General features: G+C 40.7%; 1 protein-coding gene across 1 annotated transcript in view; it reads left to right on the top strand.

Annotated features, from left to right (window-relative positions):
- Positions 1 to 18,832, top strand: part of LOC115187622 (pleckstrin homology domain-containing family G member 4B-like) — an 88,029-nt gene that overhangs the window by 43,473 nt on the left and 25,724 nt on the right. The window contains 11 exon segments of the mRNA XM_029746594.1: positions 866 to 989; positions 2,931 to 3,024; positions 7,811 to 7,900; positions 9,590 to 9,706; positions 10,185 to 10,283; positions 11,287 to 11,429; positions 11,720 to 11,858; positions 12,651 to 12,773; positions 12,890 to 13,054; positions 13,898 to 14,073; positions 17,445 to 18,275. Of these exon segments, the coding sequence (XP_029602454.1) occupies positions 866 to 989; positions 2,931 to 3,024; positions 7,811 to 7,900; positions 9,590 to 9,706; positions 10,185 to 10,283; positions 11,287 to 11,429; positions 11,720 to 11,858; positions 12,651 to 12,773; positions 12,890 to 13,054; positions 13,898 to 14,073; positions 17,445 to 18,275 (2,101 nt within the window).

The following is an 18,832-nucleotide window of genomic DNA, read 5'->3' as shown; positions in this document are numbered from 1 at the left end:
TGTTTACTCCCATGTGACATATGTAGTGTTTACTTCCATGTGACATATGAAGTGTTTACTCCCATGTGACATATGAAGTGTTTACTTCCATGTGACATATGAAGTGTTTACTTCCATGTGACATATGGAGTGTTTACTCCCATGTGACATATGAAGTGTTTACTCCCATGTGACATATGGAGTGCTTACTCCCATGTGACATGTGTAGTATTTACTCCCATGTGACATATGTAGTATTTACTCCCATGTGACATATGGAGTGCTTACTCCCATGTGACATATGTAGTATTTACTCCCATGTGACATATGTAGTATTTACTCCCATGTGACAAATGAAGTGTTTACTCCCATGTGACATATGAAGTGTTTACTCCCATGTGACATATGAAGTGTTTACTCCCATGTGACATATGAAGTGTTCACTCCCATGTGACATATGAAGTGTTTACTCCCATGTGACATATGCAGTGTTTACTCCCATGTGACATATGAAGCTTGGGGCGCATGTTTTCAGTAGGAGTGGGAATGTTCTATGTAGAATAATAGGAGCCTATTAAATGACTTAGACTGGATCAGATGAGGGTAAGAGGAGATGCCATCCTGAACTAAAGCGGTATGTTGAGCTGCGCTGTGGGGCCTGGGATGACGACAAACACTTAACAACAGACAGGTCACTTTCTCTACGTCCCAAATAGCAACCTACGCTATTCCCTTTGTAGTGCACTACTTTTGAACAGGACCCATAAGACTTTGGTCAAAATGTAGTGCACTACTTTATATAGAGAATAGGGTACCATTTGGGAAGCACTCATAGTGCCTACTTGAGTATGAGTGAGCGCTGACCCCCCCCCTCTCTCTCTTCCAGGTAACAGAGACCTCAGCGGGCGAGCGGTGCTACAGGTGTGCACGCGGGGGAGGGTGTGGGCTGGGGAGAGCTGCACGGCCAAAGACCTCACCTGTCTCCTGGGTTACTACTATTCAACGCTCCGGTCAGTCAGTCAACCAGTCTGCCGCACTCAGGTTTCATCTGCTGAAATCCCATCCAGGCTTTAGTTATTGGACGGTGTTCCTTTGAAGGGGGCATTCTGGGATTCAAACAAATAACAAACCAGGCACCCCAACACTTTTTGGTAAACAGCTGAGAAATGGGTCTGGAGAAATGTAACCACTCTCATAACAGGGCTATATATATATATACACTGCTCCAAAAAATTAAGGGAACACTAAAATAACACATCCTAGATCTGAATGAATGAAATAATCTTAATAAATACTTTTTTCTTTACATAGTTGAATGTGCTGACAACAAAATCACACAAAAATAATCAATGGAAATCCAATTTATCAAACCATGGAGGTCTGGATTTGGAGTCACACTCAAAATTAAAGTGGAAAACCACACTAGAGGCTGATCCAACTTTGATGTAATGTCCTTAAAACAAGTCAAAATGAGGCTCAGTAGTGTGTATGGCCTCCACGTGCCTGTATGACCTCCCTACAACGCCAGGGCATGCTCCTGATGAGGTGGCGGATGGTCTCCTGAGGGATCTCCTCCCAGACCTGGACTAAAGCATCCGCCAACTCCTGGACAGTCTGTGGTGCAACGTGGCGTTGGTGGATGGAGCGAGACATGATGTCCCAGATGTGCTCAATTGGATTCAGGTCTGGGGAACGGGCGGGCCAGTCCATAGCATCAATGCCTTCCTCTTGCAGGAACTGCTGACACACTCCAGCCACATGAGGTCTAGAATCGTCTTGCATTAGGAGGAACCCAGGGCCAACCGCACCAGCATATGGTCTCACAAGGGGTCTGAGGATCTCATCTCGGTACCTAATGGCAGTCAGGCTACCTCTGGCGAGCACATGGAGGGCTGTGCGGCCCCCCAAAGAAATGCCACCCCACACCATGACTGACCCACCGCCAAACCGGTCATGCTGGAGGATGTTGCAGGCAGCAGAACGTTCTCCACGGCGTCTCCAGACTCTGTCACGTCTGTCACATGTGCTCAGTGTGAACCTGCTTTCATCTGTGAAGAGCACAGGGCGCCAGTGGCGAATTTGCCAATCTTGGTGTTCTCTGGCAAATGCCAAACGTCCTGCACGGTGTTGGGCTGTAAGCACAACCCCCACCTGTGGACGTTGGGCCCTCATACCACCCTCATGGAGTCTGTTTCTGACCGTTTGAGCAGACACATGCACATTTGTGGCTTGCTGGAGGTCATTTTGCAGGGCTCTGGCAGTGCTCCTCCTTGCACAAAGGCGGAGGTAGCGGTCCTGCTGCTGGGTTGTTGCCCTCCTACGGCCTCCTCCACGTCTCCTGATGTACTGGCCTGTCTCCTGGTAGCGCCTCCATGCTCTGGACACTATGCTGACAGACACAGCAAACCTTCTTGCCACAGCTCGCATTGATGTGCCATCCTGGATGAGCTGCACTACCTGAGCCACTTGTGTGGGTTGTAGACTCCGTCTCATGCTACCACTAGAGTGAAAGCACCGCCAGCATTCAAAAGTGACCAAAACATCAGCCAGGAAGCATAGGAACTGAGAAGTGGTTTGTGGTTACCACCTGCAGAACCACTCCTTTATTGGGGGTGTCTTGCTAATTGCCTATAATTTCCACCTGTTGTCTATTCCATTTGCACAACAGCATGTGAAATTTACTGTCAATCAGTGTTGCTTCCTAAGTGGACAGTTTGATTTCACAGAAGTGTGATTGACTTGGAGTTACATTGTGTTGTTTAAGTGTTCCCTTTATTTTTTTGAGCAGTATATATATCTTTTTTTTAACCCTTATTTTACCAGGTCATTTGACTGAGAACACATTCTGATTTACTGCAACTACCTGTGGAATAGTTACAGGGGAGAGGAGGGATGATGCAAGGACTAACCATTCACAAGATCACCCTGATGGGTTTTGTTTCTGGTTTCAGGAGCGAGAGGCGGGACCAAGGCCTTACGGTGCTAGTGGACACCAGGAGACAGCAGCCCAGTCCTGCTCTGTTCTCATCTCTGTCTGAACTCCAGGTGAGAGCTTTCTAATGACAATAATATTGACTGCGTCCCGAATGGAACCCTATTCCATATACAGTGTAGTGCACTACTTTTGACCATAGGACCCATAGGGCTCTGGTCAAAAGTAGTGCACTATAATATAGGGATTAACATGCTATTTTGGGACTCAATCATCTCTTCCTGAACTCCAGGTATGAACTTTCAACGGAAAATAACATGTCATCAGAACCACGTCCCACATGAACTATCCTCAGGCGGTTTCTTTACGTCCTCCTGATTCTTAACAATGTTTTCATGGTGTTAAGAAATGTTCTTTCACTGTCACTACACTCTAGTATAGTACAATAGTAATGTTATAGTATAGTACTGCAGTAATGTTATAGTTTAGTACTGTAGTAATGGTATAGTATAGTACTGTAGTAATGTTATGGTACAGTACGATAGCAATGTTCTAGTATAGTGCTATACCAATGGTATAGTATAGTACTATACTAATGTTCTAGTATTGTACTATAGTGATGTTCTAGTATAGTACTGTAGTAATGTTCTAATATAGTAATATAGTAATGTTCTAGTATAGTACTGAAGTAATGTTCTAGTATAGGACTATACTAATGCTATAGCATAGTACTATAGTAATGTTATAGTATAGTACTATAGTAATGTTCTAATATAGTACTATAGTACTGTTCTAGTATGGTGCTATAGTAATGGTATAGTGTAGTACTGTAGTAATGGTATAGTATGGTACTATACTAATGTTCTAGTATAGCACGGTAGTAATGTTCTAGTATAGTGCTATGGTAATGTAATAGTATAGCACTATAGTAATGTTTTAGTATAGTACTATAGTAATGTACTAGTATAGTGCATTTGTAATGTTCTAGTGTAGCAATGTTATACTATAGTACAATAGTAATGTTATAGTATAGTGCTATAGTAATGTCCTGGTATAGTACTATAGTAATGTTCTAGTATAGTACTGTACTAATGTTCTAGTATAGTACTATAGTAATGTTCTAGTATAGTACTATACTAATGCTATAGTATAGTACTATAGTAATGCTATAGCATAGTACTATAGTAATGTTATAGTATATTACTATAGTGATGTTCTAGTATAGTACTATACTAATGTTCTAATATAGTACTATAGTAATGTTCTAGTATAGTACTGTGGTAATGATCTAGTATAGTACTGTAGTAATGTTCTAGCATAGTACTGTGGTAATGATCTAGTATAGTACTGTAGTAATGTTCTTGCATAGTACTGTAGTAATGTTCTAGTATAGTACTTTAGTAATGTTCTAGCATAGTACTGTAGTAATGTTCTAGTATAGTACTATAGTAATGTTCTAGTATAGTACTATACTAATGCTATAGTATAGTACTATAGTAATGCTATAGCATAGTACTATAGTAATGTTATAGTATATTACTATAGTGAATTTCTAGTATAGTACTATACTAATGTTCTAATATAGTACTATAGTAATGTTCTAGTATAGTACTGTGGTAATGATCTAGTATAGTACTGTAGTAATGTTCTAGCATAGTACTGTGATAATGTTCTAGTATAGTACTTTAGTAATGGTCTAGAATAATACTACAGTAATGTTCTGGTATAGTACTGTAGTAATGTTCTAGTATAGTACTATAGTAATGTTATAGTATAGTACTATAGTAATGTTATAGTATAGTACTATAGTAATGTTATAGTATAGTACTGAAGTAATGTTCTAATATAGTACTATAGTAATTTTCTAGTATAGTACTATAGTAATGTTATAGTATAGTACTATAGTAATGTTATAGTATAGTACTGTGGTAATGTTCTAGTTTAGTACTTTAGTAATGTTCTAGAATAATACTATAGTAATGTTCTAGAATAAAACTATAGTAATGTTCTAGTATAGTACTATAGTAATGTTATAGTATAGTACTATAGTAATGTTATAGTATAGTACTGTGGTAATGTTCTAGTTTAGTACTTTAGTAATGTTCTAGAATAATACTATAGTAATGTTCTAGAATAAAACTATAGTAATGTTCTGGTATAGTACTATAGTAATGGTATAGTATAGTACTTTAGGAGCACAGCACATATATCTTCTTTACTATTGTTTTTCCGTCCCTTTCTTGGTCTAGAGAAGGTTGATTTCTGGAGGGGTACTTTGATTTCTGTGTAATGACTTGGTCCATCACATTTCACTGGCAGAAAGGCTGGGCCTCAGGGCTAGTGGGGAGGACCTGTTCTTACTTGTCTGTTCACACACACACACAGACATGCACACACTCCCTTGCCAAAAAAGCACTTGTCAAATTTGCGGTTTCACATGTAAGAAAATGCCAATGTTTGTAAACAAAGTAAATGTAAACAAACATTGTATAGCCTCTAAACATGGTTACTACTATTTGACATCATGGACGGTCAGTCCTTGCATCCATAGCATAGTCTATGGATTGGAGAGTGGCTGCATTTCTCCAGACCCATCCCTCAACTTTTTACTGTGGCGGTGAGAACACTGTTAGTGATTCAATTAAAGATGGCCACTTTAAGCACCTTTCATAGAGTTCTAGTGTTGTTACGTGGTGCACTACTCTAGTGAGAGAGTTACTTTTCAGCCATTAATATCAAGCAAAACTTCTGAAGTTGACATCAGAATTATTAGTATTCCAAACAAAAATAATGATATTGAAAACAAAACAAAAACCCCAAGGTATTGATGGCAAACCAAAAGCCCCAAGGTATTGATGGCAAACCAAAAGCCCCAAGGTATTGATGGCAAACCAAAAGCCCCAAGGTATTGATGGCAAAACAAAAGCCCCAAGGTATTGATGGCAAACCAAAAGCCCCAAGGTATTGATGGCAAAACAAAAGCCCCAAGGTATTGATGGCAAAACAAAAAGCCCCAAGGTATTGATGGCAAAACAAAAGCCCCAAGGTATTGATGGCAAAACAAAAGCCCCAAGGTATTGATGGCAAACCAAAAGCCCCAAGGTATTGATGGCAAACCAAAAGCCCCAAGGTATTGATGGCAAAACAAAAGCCCCAAGGTATTGATGGCAAACCAAAAGCCCCAAGGTATTGATGGCAAAACAAAAGCCCCAAGGTATTGATGGCAAAACAAAAGCCCCAAGGTATTGATGGCAAAACTTAATATTGCAAGGAAATAATGTTTTAACATGAGAGCAAATTAATTGTAAATTAATGCAAACATTTTTTCAGTGAAACATTTGTTATGATAATGCAATTCAAAAAAACGTCTCCCTCTTTCCTGCAATGTTCCCTCTCTTTTCTTATGTTACCCTGGCCTTTCCTTATGTTACCCTGGCCTTTCCTTATGTTACCCTGGCCTTTCCTTATGTTACCCTGGCCTTCCCTTATGTTACCCTGGCCTTTCCTTATGTTACCCTGGCCTTTCCTTATGTTACCCTGGCCTTTCCTTATGTTACCCTGGCCTTTCCTTATGTTACCCTGGCCTTTCCTTATGTTACCCTGGCCTTTCCTTATGTTACCCTGGCCTTTGCTTATGGGACCCTGGCCTTTTCTTATGTTACCCTGGCCTTTCCTTATGTTACCCTGGCCTTTGCTTATGGGACCCTGGCCTTTTCTTATGTTACCCTGGCCTTTCCTTATGTTACCCTGGCCTTCCCTTATATTACCCTGGCCTTTTCTTATGTTACCCTGGCCTTTCCTTATTTTAACTTGGCCTTTTCTTATTTTAACTTGGCCTTTTCTTATGTTACCCTGGCCTTTCCTTATTTTAACTTGGCCTTTTCTTATGTTACCCTGGCCTTTCCTTATTTTAACTTGGCCTTTTCTTATGTTACCCTGGCCTTTCCTTATGTTACCCTGGCCTTCCCTTATGTTACCCTGGCCTTTCCTTATTTTAACCTGGCCTTCCCTTATGTTACCCTGGCCTTTCCTTATGTTACCCTGGCCTTTCCTTATGTTACCCTGGCCTTCCCTTATGTTACCCTGGCCTTTCCTTATGTTACCCTGGCCTTTGCTTATGTTACCCTGGCTTTCCTTATGTTACCCTGGCCTTTCCTTATGTTACCCTGGCCTTCCCTTATGTTACCCTGGCCTTTCCTTATGTTACCCTGGCCTTCCCCTATGTTACCCTGGCCTTTCCTTATTTTAACTTGGCCTTTTCTTATGTTACCCTGGCCTTTCCTTATGTTACCCTGGCCTTCCCTTATGTTACCCTGGCCTTTCCTTATTTTAACCTGGCCTTCCCTTATGTTACCCTGGCCTTTCCTTATGTTACCCTGGCCTTCCCTTATGTTACCCTGGCCTTTCCTTATGTTACCCTGCCTTTCCTTATGTTACCCTGGCCTTTGCTTTCACTGCCTTTTCACCAGTTGCAGGTTTTGGCACATTCATTCTAGCAGTCCTGCTCAGTCCCTGGATGTAGTTGGAAGTGGTGAAAGTAATAATGTGGAAAAGGGTTAAAACACGTTTGTTCACATGTGATTTGTTCACATGTGATTTGTTCACATGTGATTTGTTCACATGTGATTTGTTCACATGTGATTTGTTCACATGTGATTTGTTCACATGTGATTTGTTGACATGTGCATTCTGAAAACCACTTGTTTTTTTCACGTGATTGTTTTAAATGTGACACACACACACAAATACACACGTGTACAGGTCCACCAGCATCCAGCCTGCACACAACAGGCACATGAAGAGTTCTGATTTTATAATGATGATCTATTGTGGTGTTTTAGTTCATGTAGCGCCCCCTCCTAATACTGTACATGTCAATTTGTGTTGCTTTTCCCCCAGGCTTTATTACCAAATGCACTTTACTCCGTCCTGCTACTTGTGGACAAGGAGACAACTATCAAGCCTGAAAGAGACATTACTACTGTGCAGGTAAAATATTAAATAATGACTCATTTGCTGTGATATTTGCATTGCGCGTTCTTGTCTAATTCAAGACTTCAAATCACATATCTTGGGAGTATTTCTTACAATCCTACCATTTTCCACACGCAGTGACCAACACAATGTAACATCAGGAAGGCTACAGCGTTTTCACAGACACCTCCAAGTCTATTCAGATACACCAAGGCTGTTGTATTGAGTCGTAGCTGGCAGCCTGTCAATGTCATGTCCTTGACCTGAGTGAGGCAGTGTGTGTGTGTGTGTGTGTGCGTGCGTGCGTGCGTGCGTGCGTTTAGCGTGTAGCGTGTCGGGTCATGGTGTGTTGTTGAGAGCTGGGGTATCTGTGCTATGTAGGTTTGCATGAAGCTGCATGTCTGACTGTGGAAAATGTAATCATCTCTTCATCACCAGCCTTACCTACCTACTTCTGACTGTGACACACACACACGTCTGTCCCACTGAAAACATACTGAAAGACCCACAACATCCATCACACAGCCAGGCACATCTAATGAGAACAGGGTTTAGGTCCAACGTCGAGTTAAGGGATTATCTCTGGAATTCCTCCATAGGTTTCTACAGTTAAGTTCAAGACATGTCTGTTCCTATTGAAACTACATGACACGGGGATAAAAGGATGTGATTGGTTAGTTGTCTTGATGAAACCTGCAACAGAGCGATATGTATTACAGATCATTCTGTCTCTCATGAGGATTTTTCTGAGTTACATTTCTTTACTTACATCATCAAGGTTACCTGTCATTTTATATTATATAGTAGATGTGTAACGGTCGTCGTATGAAGTGGACCAAAATGCAGCGGGTTGAGTGCTCATCTTAACTTTTATTAGAGACACAAAATAAGAAAATGAAAAAACGACCGACAGCTGAACAGTTCTGCAGGCTAAACATAGCAATGCACAAACAACTTCCCACAAAGGGACAGGTGAAAACAGGCTACCTAAGTATGACTCTCAATCAGCAACAACGATGTACAGCTGTTCCTGATTGAGAGCCATACTTAGGTAGCCTGTTTTCGCCTGTCCCTTTGTGGGAAGTGCGTGGTGCTGGCTTTGGTTATGCCAGACTGGATACACGCACCTCAGGGCTAGTGCGAGGAGCAGGAACAGGACGAGTTGGACTGGGCTGACGTACTGGAGGCCTGGTGCGTGGTGCTGGCTTTGGATGTGCCAGACTGGGGACATGCACCTCAGCTGTTCCTGATTGAGAGCCATACCAGGCCAACACAAAGAAATACACAACATAGATAGATCCTAGAATACGAAACATAGAACATAACCAAAAACCCTGGAATACTCTAAACAAACACCCCTCTACATAAACACATAAAACAAATACCCCCTGCCACGTCCTGACCAAACTACAATAACAAATAACCCCTTACTGGTCAGAACATGACAGGATGGTCGTTTTTGCTTTGGTGGAAGTTATATATGATTGAACTCAGTTATATATGATATCTGTAGCAAGGTAGGATGTGAGAGCTTTAGTTTCCTTATTGGAAAAGCATTGAAGATAATTGATATTGGAATAGGAATTTCAGTTTACTTCCTGAATCGACTGGAATTGAAATGGAATTGACTCCAACCCTGCTACCCACAGGCCCCGACCCTGGTGGGGAGTTACAGTGAGTGTGTGTCCCTCTGTCCCCATGCAGACGGAGATCCTGACATCCCTGAAGGCTCTGTTGAAGCACATAGACTCCAGTCAGCTCACTAGAGACCTGGACGGAACGTTCCCCTACGACCACAACCACTGGGTCGCCTTCAGACAGGTAGGAATCACATCACCACGGTTACAGTTGTCTCAAATGGCACCCTATTAGCTATGTAGTGCACTGCGTTTGACCAGGGCCCATAGGTGTCTGGTCAAAAGTAGTGCACTTCATACAACGGGTGGGTCTAATCGTGGATGCTGATTGGTTAAAACCGCATTCCAGCCGGTGTCTATTCCACAAGTTACCACCGGCTTAATCTATGACTTTAAAATGTCTATTTACTCTGTTTCATCTGACTGTGCAATCCACGGGTGTTGTTAGGCCCGAGACTAACACCACCTGCACCAATATATGCTCCAAACACCGGCTTCAAGGGCATTATCACTTAAATGGTCTGGTATTCCCTGATCTCAACTCTGTCTGTAACATCTCTCTCTCTCTCTCTCTCTCTCTCTCTCTCTCTCTCTCTCTCTCGCTCTCTCTCTCGCTCTCGCTCTTGCTCTCATTCTCTCTCTCTCTTCATCCCGTCTGTCAGAAAATTGAGCCGTTTGCCAGCAGTTGCAGCGTGGCTCTCTCCTCCCTCCAGTCTTCTATCTCTACATTGAGCAGCAGCAGCAACCTGGAGAGCACTAAGGTCTGTGTGTGTGTGTGTGTGTGTCTGTCTGTGTGTCTGTGTGTCTGTGTGTGTCTGGTTCAGGAGGTATCTGAGGTGCTGGAGCAGCAGAGGTCTCTGATGAAGTGTGTGTGTGTGTGTGTGTGTGTCTGGTTCAGGAGGTATCTGAGGTGTTGGAGCAGCAGAGGTCTCTGATGAAGTGTGTGTGTGTGTGTCTGGTTCAGGAGGTATCTGAGGTGTTGGCGCAGCAGTGGTCTCTGATGAAGTGTGTGTGTGTGTGTGTGTGTGTGTGTGTGTGTGTGTGTGTGTGTGTGTGTGTGTGTGTGTGTGTGTGTCTGGTTCAGGAGGTATCTGAGGTGCTGGAGCAGCAGAGGTCTCTGATGAAGTGTGTGTGTATGTGTGTGTGTGTGTGTGTGTCTGGTTCAGGAGGTATCTGAGGTGTTGGAGCAGCAGAGGTCTCTGATGAAGTGTGTGTGTGTGTGTGTGTGTGTGTGTGTGTGTGTCTGGTTCAGGAGGTATCTGAGGTGTTGGAGCAGCAGAGGTCTCTGATGAAGTGTGTGTGTGTGTGTGTGTGTGTGTGTGTGTGTGTGTGTGTGTGTGTGTGTGTGTGTGTGTGTGTGTGTGTGTGTGTGTGTGTGTGTGTGTGTGTGTGTGTCTGGTTCAGGAGGTATCTGAGGTGTTGGAGCAGCAGAGGTCTCTGATGAAGTGTGTGTGTGTGTGTGTGTGTGTGTGTCTGGTTCAGGAGGTATCTGAGGTGTTGGAGCAGCAGAGGTCTCTGATGAAGTGTGTGTGTGGTTCAGGAGGTATCTGAGGTGCTGGAGCAGCAGAGGTCTCTGATGAAGTGTGTGTGTGTGTGTGTGTCTGGTTCAGGAGGTATCTGATGTGTTGGAGCAGCAGAAGTCTCTGATGAAGTGTGTGTGTGTGTCTGGTTCAGGAGGTATCTGAGGTGCTGGAGCAGCAGAAGTCTCTGATGAAGTGTGTGTGTGTGTGTGTGTGTGTGTGTGTGTGTGTGTGTGTGGTTCAGGAGGTATCTGAGGTGCTGGAGCAGCAGAGGTCTCTGATGAAGTGTGTGTTGGAGGACACCTGTCTGAACAGACTGAGGCTGGAGGGAGGAACAGTCCTGGCCCGTATCAGGAAGGACGAGGCTTGTGAGAATGACAACTACAGGTACTGCTGGGAGAGGGTCTGCATAACCAGAACTTACTATTGGATCAAATGTAGAGCACTATATAGGGAAGAGTGTGCCATTTGAGACACATCTGAGTTCAATCCAAAGATCAGAGTGTTGGATGCATTAAATCTCTGTAGAGATGATGTATAACGCCTTTATAAAGCATTCAGACAGTGGTGCATGCATAACACTCAACACAAGCATATATAGCTATGGTCACTGATGATACATCTATTACCCATCACCATTTGTTGCCAACCTACTGTTGTCCTTGTTGTCCATCCAGGGATTCAGTGGACATGGTGAATGTCCTTTATAACCAGGTGGATGAGGAGGTCCATAAACTGGTGATCCTCTCCAACAAGTCCCTGAAACAGCTGGAGAGTCTGCTGGAGGTCCGCAGGTTTGAGGAACAGACAGAGCAGGTGGGATTTTCACTTCAGTCAGACAGACGGCTTGTCTTTTGACATTTCATTCTGGCGTTGTGATTTCACTTCAGTCAGACAGATGGCTTGTCTTTTGACATTTCATTCTGGCGTTGTGATTGTGCTTCAGTCAGACAGATGGCTTGTCTTTTGACATTTCATTCTGGCGTTGTGATTGTGCTTCAGTCAGACAGATGGCTTGTCTTTTGACATTTCATTCTGGCGTTGTGATTTCACTTCAGTCAGACAGATGGCTTGTCTTTTGACATTTCATTCTGGCGTTGTGATTTCACTTCAGTCAGACAGATGGCTTGTCTTTTGACATTTCATTCTGGCGTTGTGATTTCACTTCAGTCAGACAGATGGCTTGTCTTTTGACATTTCATTCTGGCGTTGTGATTTCACTTCAGTCAGACAGATGGCTTGTCTTTTGACATTTCATTCTGGCGTTGTGATTGTGCTTCAGTCAGACAGACGGCTTGTCTTTTGACATTTCATTCTGGCGTTGTGATTTCACTTCAGTCAGACAGATGGCTTGTCTTTTGACATTTCATTCTGGCGTTGTGATTGTGCTTCAGTCAGACAGATGGCTTGTCTTTTGACATTTCATTCTGGCGTTGTGATTGTGCTTACATACAGTATGTTAAAGTCATTTCTAACTTGATCTACTAATGACTAATAAGCTGCTAGTAATGTCATAATATGAGCTACGGTGGCCCTGATTCTGAAGTATTGGATGTTAGCGTATTATATAAAAGCCTACATCCCATCTCATTCTGTCTCTCTCTCCAGATCAAAGTATGGTTCAGTGTGGAAGGAGAGAAGCACCTCACTCCCCTGGACTCTCTCCATCTCTCTCTGGCTGCGGTCAAAGACATGAGGCAGAGTTTGGAACAGTTCTTTGAAGAGTCAGTTGTACGTTTCAACATTGTACATTTCTTCCTGACTTGTTGTTTTCTGCTTTGAAAACTGCTTCTAAGACTCTTATAAACTGAATTTCCCATGATCCTCTAATCTCTGTCCACGTACAGCAGCAGCAGAAGCAGGGTTTACTGCTGGTCAGGCAGTCAGGAGAGTCTCTCCCCAGCTCGGCCTTGCTGGACTTCAAACAGCACCTGGGATCCATCCTGGGCAGAGTGGAGAGGAGGAAGAACCAGCTAGACATCCTCACCAACCTCTACGAGTTCTACGGCTCGGTAAAGACAGACCCAGGATCATTTCTGATTCTTCGTTTATTTCTCAAGCAAGAGAGGTTGAGGAAAAAGGATGTGATGAGATGTCTTGGGCTGCATCCCAAATGGCACTATGAATCCTGGTAAAATCCTGGGAGCCATTTGTGACACAGAATACTGTAAGGGTTGATCCTCCTTACTATGATGCTGTGTTTGAACCTTGACCTTTTGATAGATACAATAGATACAGATTTTAAACATTATATCAATCATATACACTGAGTGTACAAACCATTAAGAACACCTTACTAATATTGAGTTGCACCCCCTTTTGCCCTCAGAACAGCCTCAATTCATCAGGACATGGACTCTACAAGGCATCAAAAGCATTCCACAGGGATGCTGGCCCATGTTGACTCCAATGCTTCCCACAGTTGTGTCAAGTTGGCTGAATGTCCTTTGGGTGGTGAATCCTTCTTGATACACTGGAATCTGTTGAGTGTGAAAAACCCAGCAGCGTTACAGTTCATGACATAAAGCGGTGCGCCTGGCACCTACTACCATACCCCGTTCTAAGGAACTTAAAAATATTTTGTCTTGCCCATTGCTCACGCTCTGAATGGCACACATAGACAATCCATGTCTCAATTGTCTCAAGGCTTAAACATTCTTATTTAACCTGTTTCCTCCCCTTCATCTACACTGATTGAAGTGGATTTAACAAAGTGACATCAATAAGGGATCTTAGCTTTCCCCTGGATTCACCTGGTCAGTCTGTGTCATTGAAAGAGCCGGTGTTCTTAATGTTTTGTCCACTCAGTGTCTGTTGTAATTGTATTTCTACGTGCTATCCGTCCTGTCCTGCAGGCTAACCAGTGGATGGAGCACTGCCAGGACTACTTCAGGCAGCTGAACCTGGACAGCAGTGGTGTGAGCCTCCCTTCTGCAGTACTTGAGATCCTCCAGGACTATCAGATGGAGGCCTCCACGTTCTCCCTGGACAACTTCAGCCCCCTCAATGATATGGTCCTGTCCTTGGACAGGTATACCACCTGCTGTAAGATAGGCTGGGGAAGGATAGGGTGGGGTAAGGTTTGGTAGGGTAGGATAGGGTAGAGTGGGGTAGTGTAGAATGGGAAAGAGTAGGATGGGATAGGAAAGAGTAAGATAGGATAGGGTAGGATAGGAAAGAGTAGGCTAAGGTAGGATAGGAAATATTATGATAGGGTAGGATAGGAAAGTGTAGGATAGGAAAGAGTAGGATAGGGTAAGATAGGTAAGAGTAGGATAGGGTAGGATAGGAAAGAGTAAGATATGATAGGGTAGGATAGGATAGGAAAGAGTAGGATAGGAAAGAGTAGGATAGGGTAAGATAGGAAAGAGTAGGATAGGAAAGAGTAGGATAGGGTAAGATAGGAAAGAGTAAGATATGATAGGGTAGGATAGGATAGGAAAGAGTAGGATGGGATAGTGTAGAGTAGAATGGGATAGGGTAGGGTAGGATGGGGTAAGGTAGGGTAGGGTAGGATGGGGTAGGATAGGAAAGAGTAGGATGGGATAGGGTAGAGTAGAATGGGATAGGGTAGGGTAGGATGGGGTAGGGTAGGGTAGGGTAGGATGGGGTAGGATAGGAAAGAGTAGGATGGGATAGGGTAGAGTAGAATGGGATAGGGTAGGGTAGGATGGGGTAGAATATGAAAAGGTAGGATAGGGTAGTATGGGAAAGGAAAGAGTAAAATAGCTTCAGCAACAGCTAATGCAGATCCAAATAAGATCCTACATCCTAATAGTATCGCTATATTTTTGTTAATTTCTTTGTGAAAGTTTAACTTAAGTTTTCTGCATCATATTGGCCGCCTTTTTGTCTTTTTTGGATTCCACCTGCCATTGCTGTTTTAGGAATAGAAAACGATGTGTTTTCATAGAAGGACACAAATCAAAACTTCTTGGACCACGGCCGGCCCGCTCATTAGGCAGGATTAGGCGGTCACCTATTGCGGAAGATTGACAAGGAGCTATTATGTCATAGTTATTATTATTAGACAGTAGTTACCATATTATTATTATGTCATAGTTATTATTAGTATTATTATGTCATAGTTATTATTTGTATTATTATGTCATAGTTATTATTATTATTATAATATCATAGTTATTATTATTAAACAGTAGTTACCATATTATTATGTCATAGTTATTATTATTATTATAATATCATAGTTATTATTATTAAACAGTAGTTACCATATTATTATGTCATAGTTATTATTATTATTATAATATCATAGTTATTATTATTAAACAGTAGTTACCATATTATTATGTCATAGTTATTATTATTATTATAATATCATAGTTATTATTATTAAACAGTAGTTACCATATTATTATGTCATAGTTATTATTTGTATTATTATGTCATAGTTATTATTATTAAACAATAGTTACCATATTATTATTATTATTATTATGTCATAGTTATTATTATTAAACAATAGTTACCATATTATTATTATTATTATGTCATAGTTATTATTATTATTATTATTATTATTATTATTATGTCATAGTTATTATTATTAAACAGTAGTTACCATATTATTATTATGTCATAGTTATTATTATTAAACAATAGTTACCATATTATTATTATGTCATAGTTATTATTATTAAACAATAGTTACCATATTATTATTATGTCATAGTTATTATTATTAAACAGTAGTTACCATATTATTATTATTATTATGTCATAGTTATTATTATTAAACAATAGTTACCATATTATTATTATGTCATAGTTATTATTTGTATTATTATGTCATAGTTATTATTTGTATTATTATGTCATAGTTATTATTATTTGACAGTAGTTACCATATTATTATTATGTCATAGTTATTATTAGTATTATTATGTCATAATTATTATTATTTGACAGTAGTTACCATATTATTATTATTATGTCATAGTTATTATTATTAGACTGTAGTTACCATATTATTATTATGTCATAGTTATTATTAGTATTATTATGTCATAATTATTATTATTATTATAATATCATAGTTATTATTATTAAACAGTAGTTACCATATTATTATGTCATAGTTACTATTATTATTATAATATCATAGTTATTATTATTAAACAGTAGTTACCATATTATTATGTCATAGTTATTATTTGTATTATTATGTCATAGTTATTATTATTAAACAATAGTTACCATATTATTATTATGTCATAGTTATTATTAAACAATAGTTACCATATTATTATTATTATTATGTCATAGTTATTATTATTAAACAGTAGTTACCATATTATTATTATGTCATAGTTATTATTATTAAACAATAGTTACCATATTATTATTATGTCATAGTTATTATGAGTATTATTATGTCATAGTTATTATTATTAAACAGTAGTTACCATATTATTATTATTATGTCATAGTTATTATTATTAGACTGTAGTTACCATATTATTATTATGTCATAGTTATTATTAGTATTATTATGTCATAGTTATTATTAGTATTATTATGTCATAGTTATTATTATTTGACAGTAGTTACCATATTATTATTATGTCATAGTTAATATTATTATTATTATTTCATAGTTATTATTATTAGACAGTAGTTACCATATTATTATTATGTCATAGTTATTATTAGTATTATTATGTCATAGTTATTATTTGTATTATTATGTCATAGTTATTATTATTTGACAGTAGTTACCATGTTATTATTATTATTATTATTATGTCATAGTTAATATTATTATTATTATTTCATAGTTATTATTATTAGACAGTAGTTACCATATTATTATTATGTCATAGTTAATATTATTATTATTATTTCATAGTTATTATTATTAGACAGTAGTTACCATATTATTATTATGTCATAGTTATTATTAGTATTATTATGTCATAGTTATTATTTGTATTATTATGTCATAGTTATTATTATTTGACAGTAGTTACCATATTATTATTATGTCATAGTTATTATTAGTATTATTATGTCATAGTTATTATTTGTATTATTATGTCATAGTTATTATTATTTGACAGTAGTTACCATGTTATTATTATTATTATTATGTCATAGTTAATATTATTATTATTATTTCATAGTTATTATTATTAGACTGTAGTTGCCATATTATTATTGCTACTAAGTATTATTTGTTTGTTAGTTGTTTTTATTTCAAATAATAAATAAATCATTTAGGGGCCTTTTTTAGTACAGATCTAGGATCAGCTTCACCTCCCTCAATCCTAACCTTCACCATTAGTGGGGGAAATGAAAAACTTACCCCAGATGAGTGTCTTGGGGCAACTTCACACTACAGCTGTTTTTTTCCACTGACCTTGTCTCTCTCCCTCTGGCCAGCCCCCGGCAGACCCATCAGTGGAACCTCCTGTGGACCAAGTGTCAACAGACCAAGAACCAGCTGGAGGAAACCCTGGTCCAGGCCACAGCAGCAGCTACTGCAGCCTCTGACTCTGCAGCCTCTGGCTCTGCAGCCTCTGACTCTGCAGCCAGAAATCTAACCAAAGACCCGTCAGAGACTGCAGACAGACAGGGGGGCTGCACTCACACGGAGCAGCATGGGGCTACTGCAGGGGATCTTGTTTTACCTGAGTTGCCCACTCTGGGGTCAAGGATCATTGTGTCGTCTCTGGAGGAAGAAACCAAGCCTCACTCCACAGGGCACATCTCCTCCAACAACAACAAGAGCCCCTCCTCCTGCTCCTTCACCTCCTCCTCCCTCTTCCCCTTCCCCCCCGCCCCAGAGGGAGACCCCCTCCTCCTCAAGCTGCGGCAGAGCCCCTCTCTGTTCGACGACACGGACAGCGACTGCACCATCGACTCCCTGGGGGCCGCCTCCTGCCACTCGGAGCCTGTCTATTCGTCGTCTGGGACGCCACTCCACCATCTCCACCATCACCACCAGCACCGCAAACAGCCACTCAAGAAGATTATGAAGAAGACGCTGAGCTATGAGCTGCCGGCGGCGCAGGACGGTGGCGGTGGCCACGTTGACACCAGCCACCTGCATGGCTACACGGGGGTGTACATCAAGGGGCTGGAGGTGGCCAACAACGTGTCGGTGGAGAAGAAGCTGCAGAGGCCTGACGTGGTGAGCCCGGCGCTGGGACGCAGCCGCAGCATGTCCTCCCCCACCAGACACCCAGAGGGAGATGGAAAGAAGCATAGCAGGTGAGGGAAAGGGAAAGAGGGAGACCTAGTCAGTTGTACAACTGAATGCATTCAACTGAAATGTGTCTTCTGCATTTAACCCAACCCCTCTGAATCAGAGAGGTGCGGAGGGCTGCCTTAACCTCTCTGGGCTACTCAACAGCCAGTTGAATCCCGTGGCGCATTATTCAAATACCGTAGAAATGCTATTACTTCAATTTCTCAAACATATGACTATTTTACAGCATTTTAAAGACAAGACTCTCGTTAATCTAACCACACTGTCCGATTTCAAAAAGGCTTTACAACGAAAGCAAAACATTAGATTATGTCAGCAGAGTACCCAGCCAGAAATAATCAGACACCCATTTTTCAAGCTAGCATATAATGTCACATAAACCCAAACCACAGCTAAATGCAGCACTAACCTTTGATGATCTTCATCAGATCACAATCTTAGGACATTATGTTATACAATACATGCATGTCTGTTCAATCAAGTTCATATTTATATAAAAAACCAGCTTTTTACATTAGCAGGTGACTAGCATGTGACTAGCATTCCCACCGAACACTTC

This window comes from Salmo trutta, unplaced genomic scaffold, assembly GCF_901001165.1.
Source record: "Salmo trutta unplaced genomic scaffold, fSalTru1.1, whole genome shotgun sequence".
NCBI classification, from domain to species: Eukaryota; Metazoa; Chordata; class Actinopteri; order Salmoniformes; family Salmonidae; genus Salmo; species Salmo trutta.
This window is presented reverse-complemented; position numbering and strand designations above follow the sequence as displayed.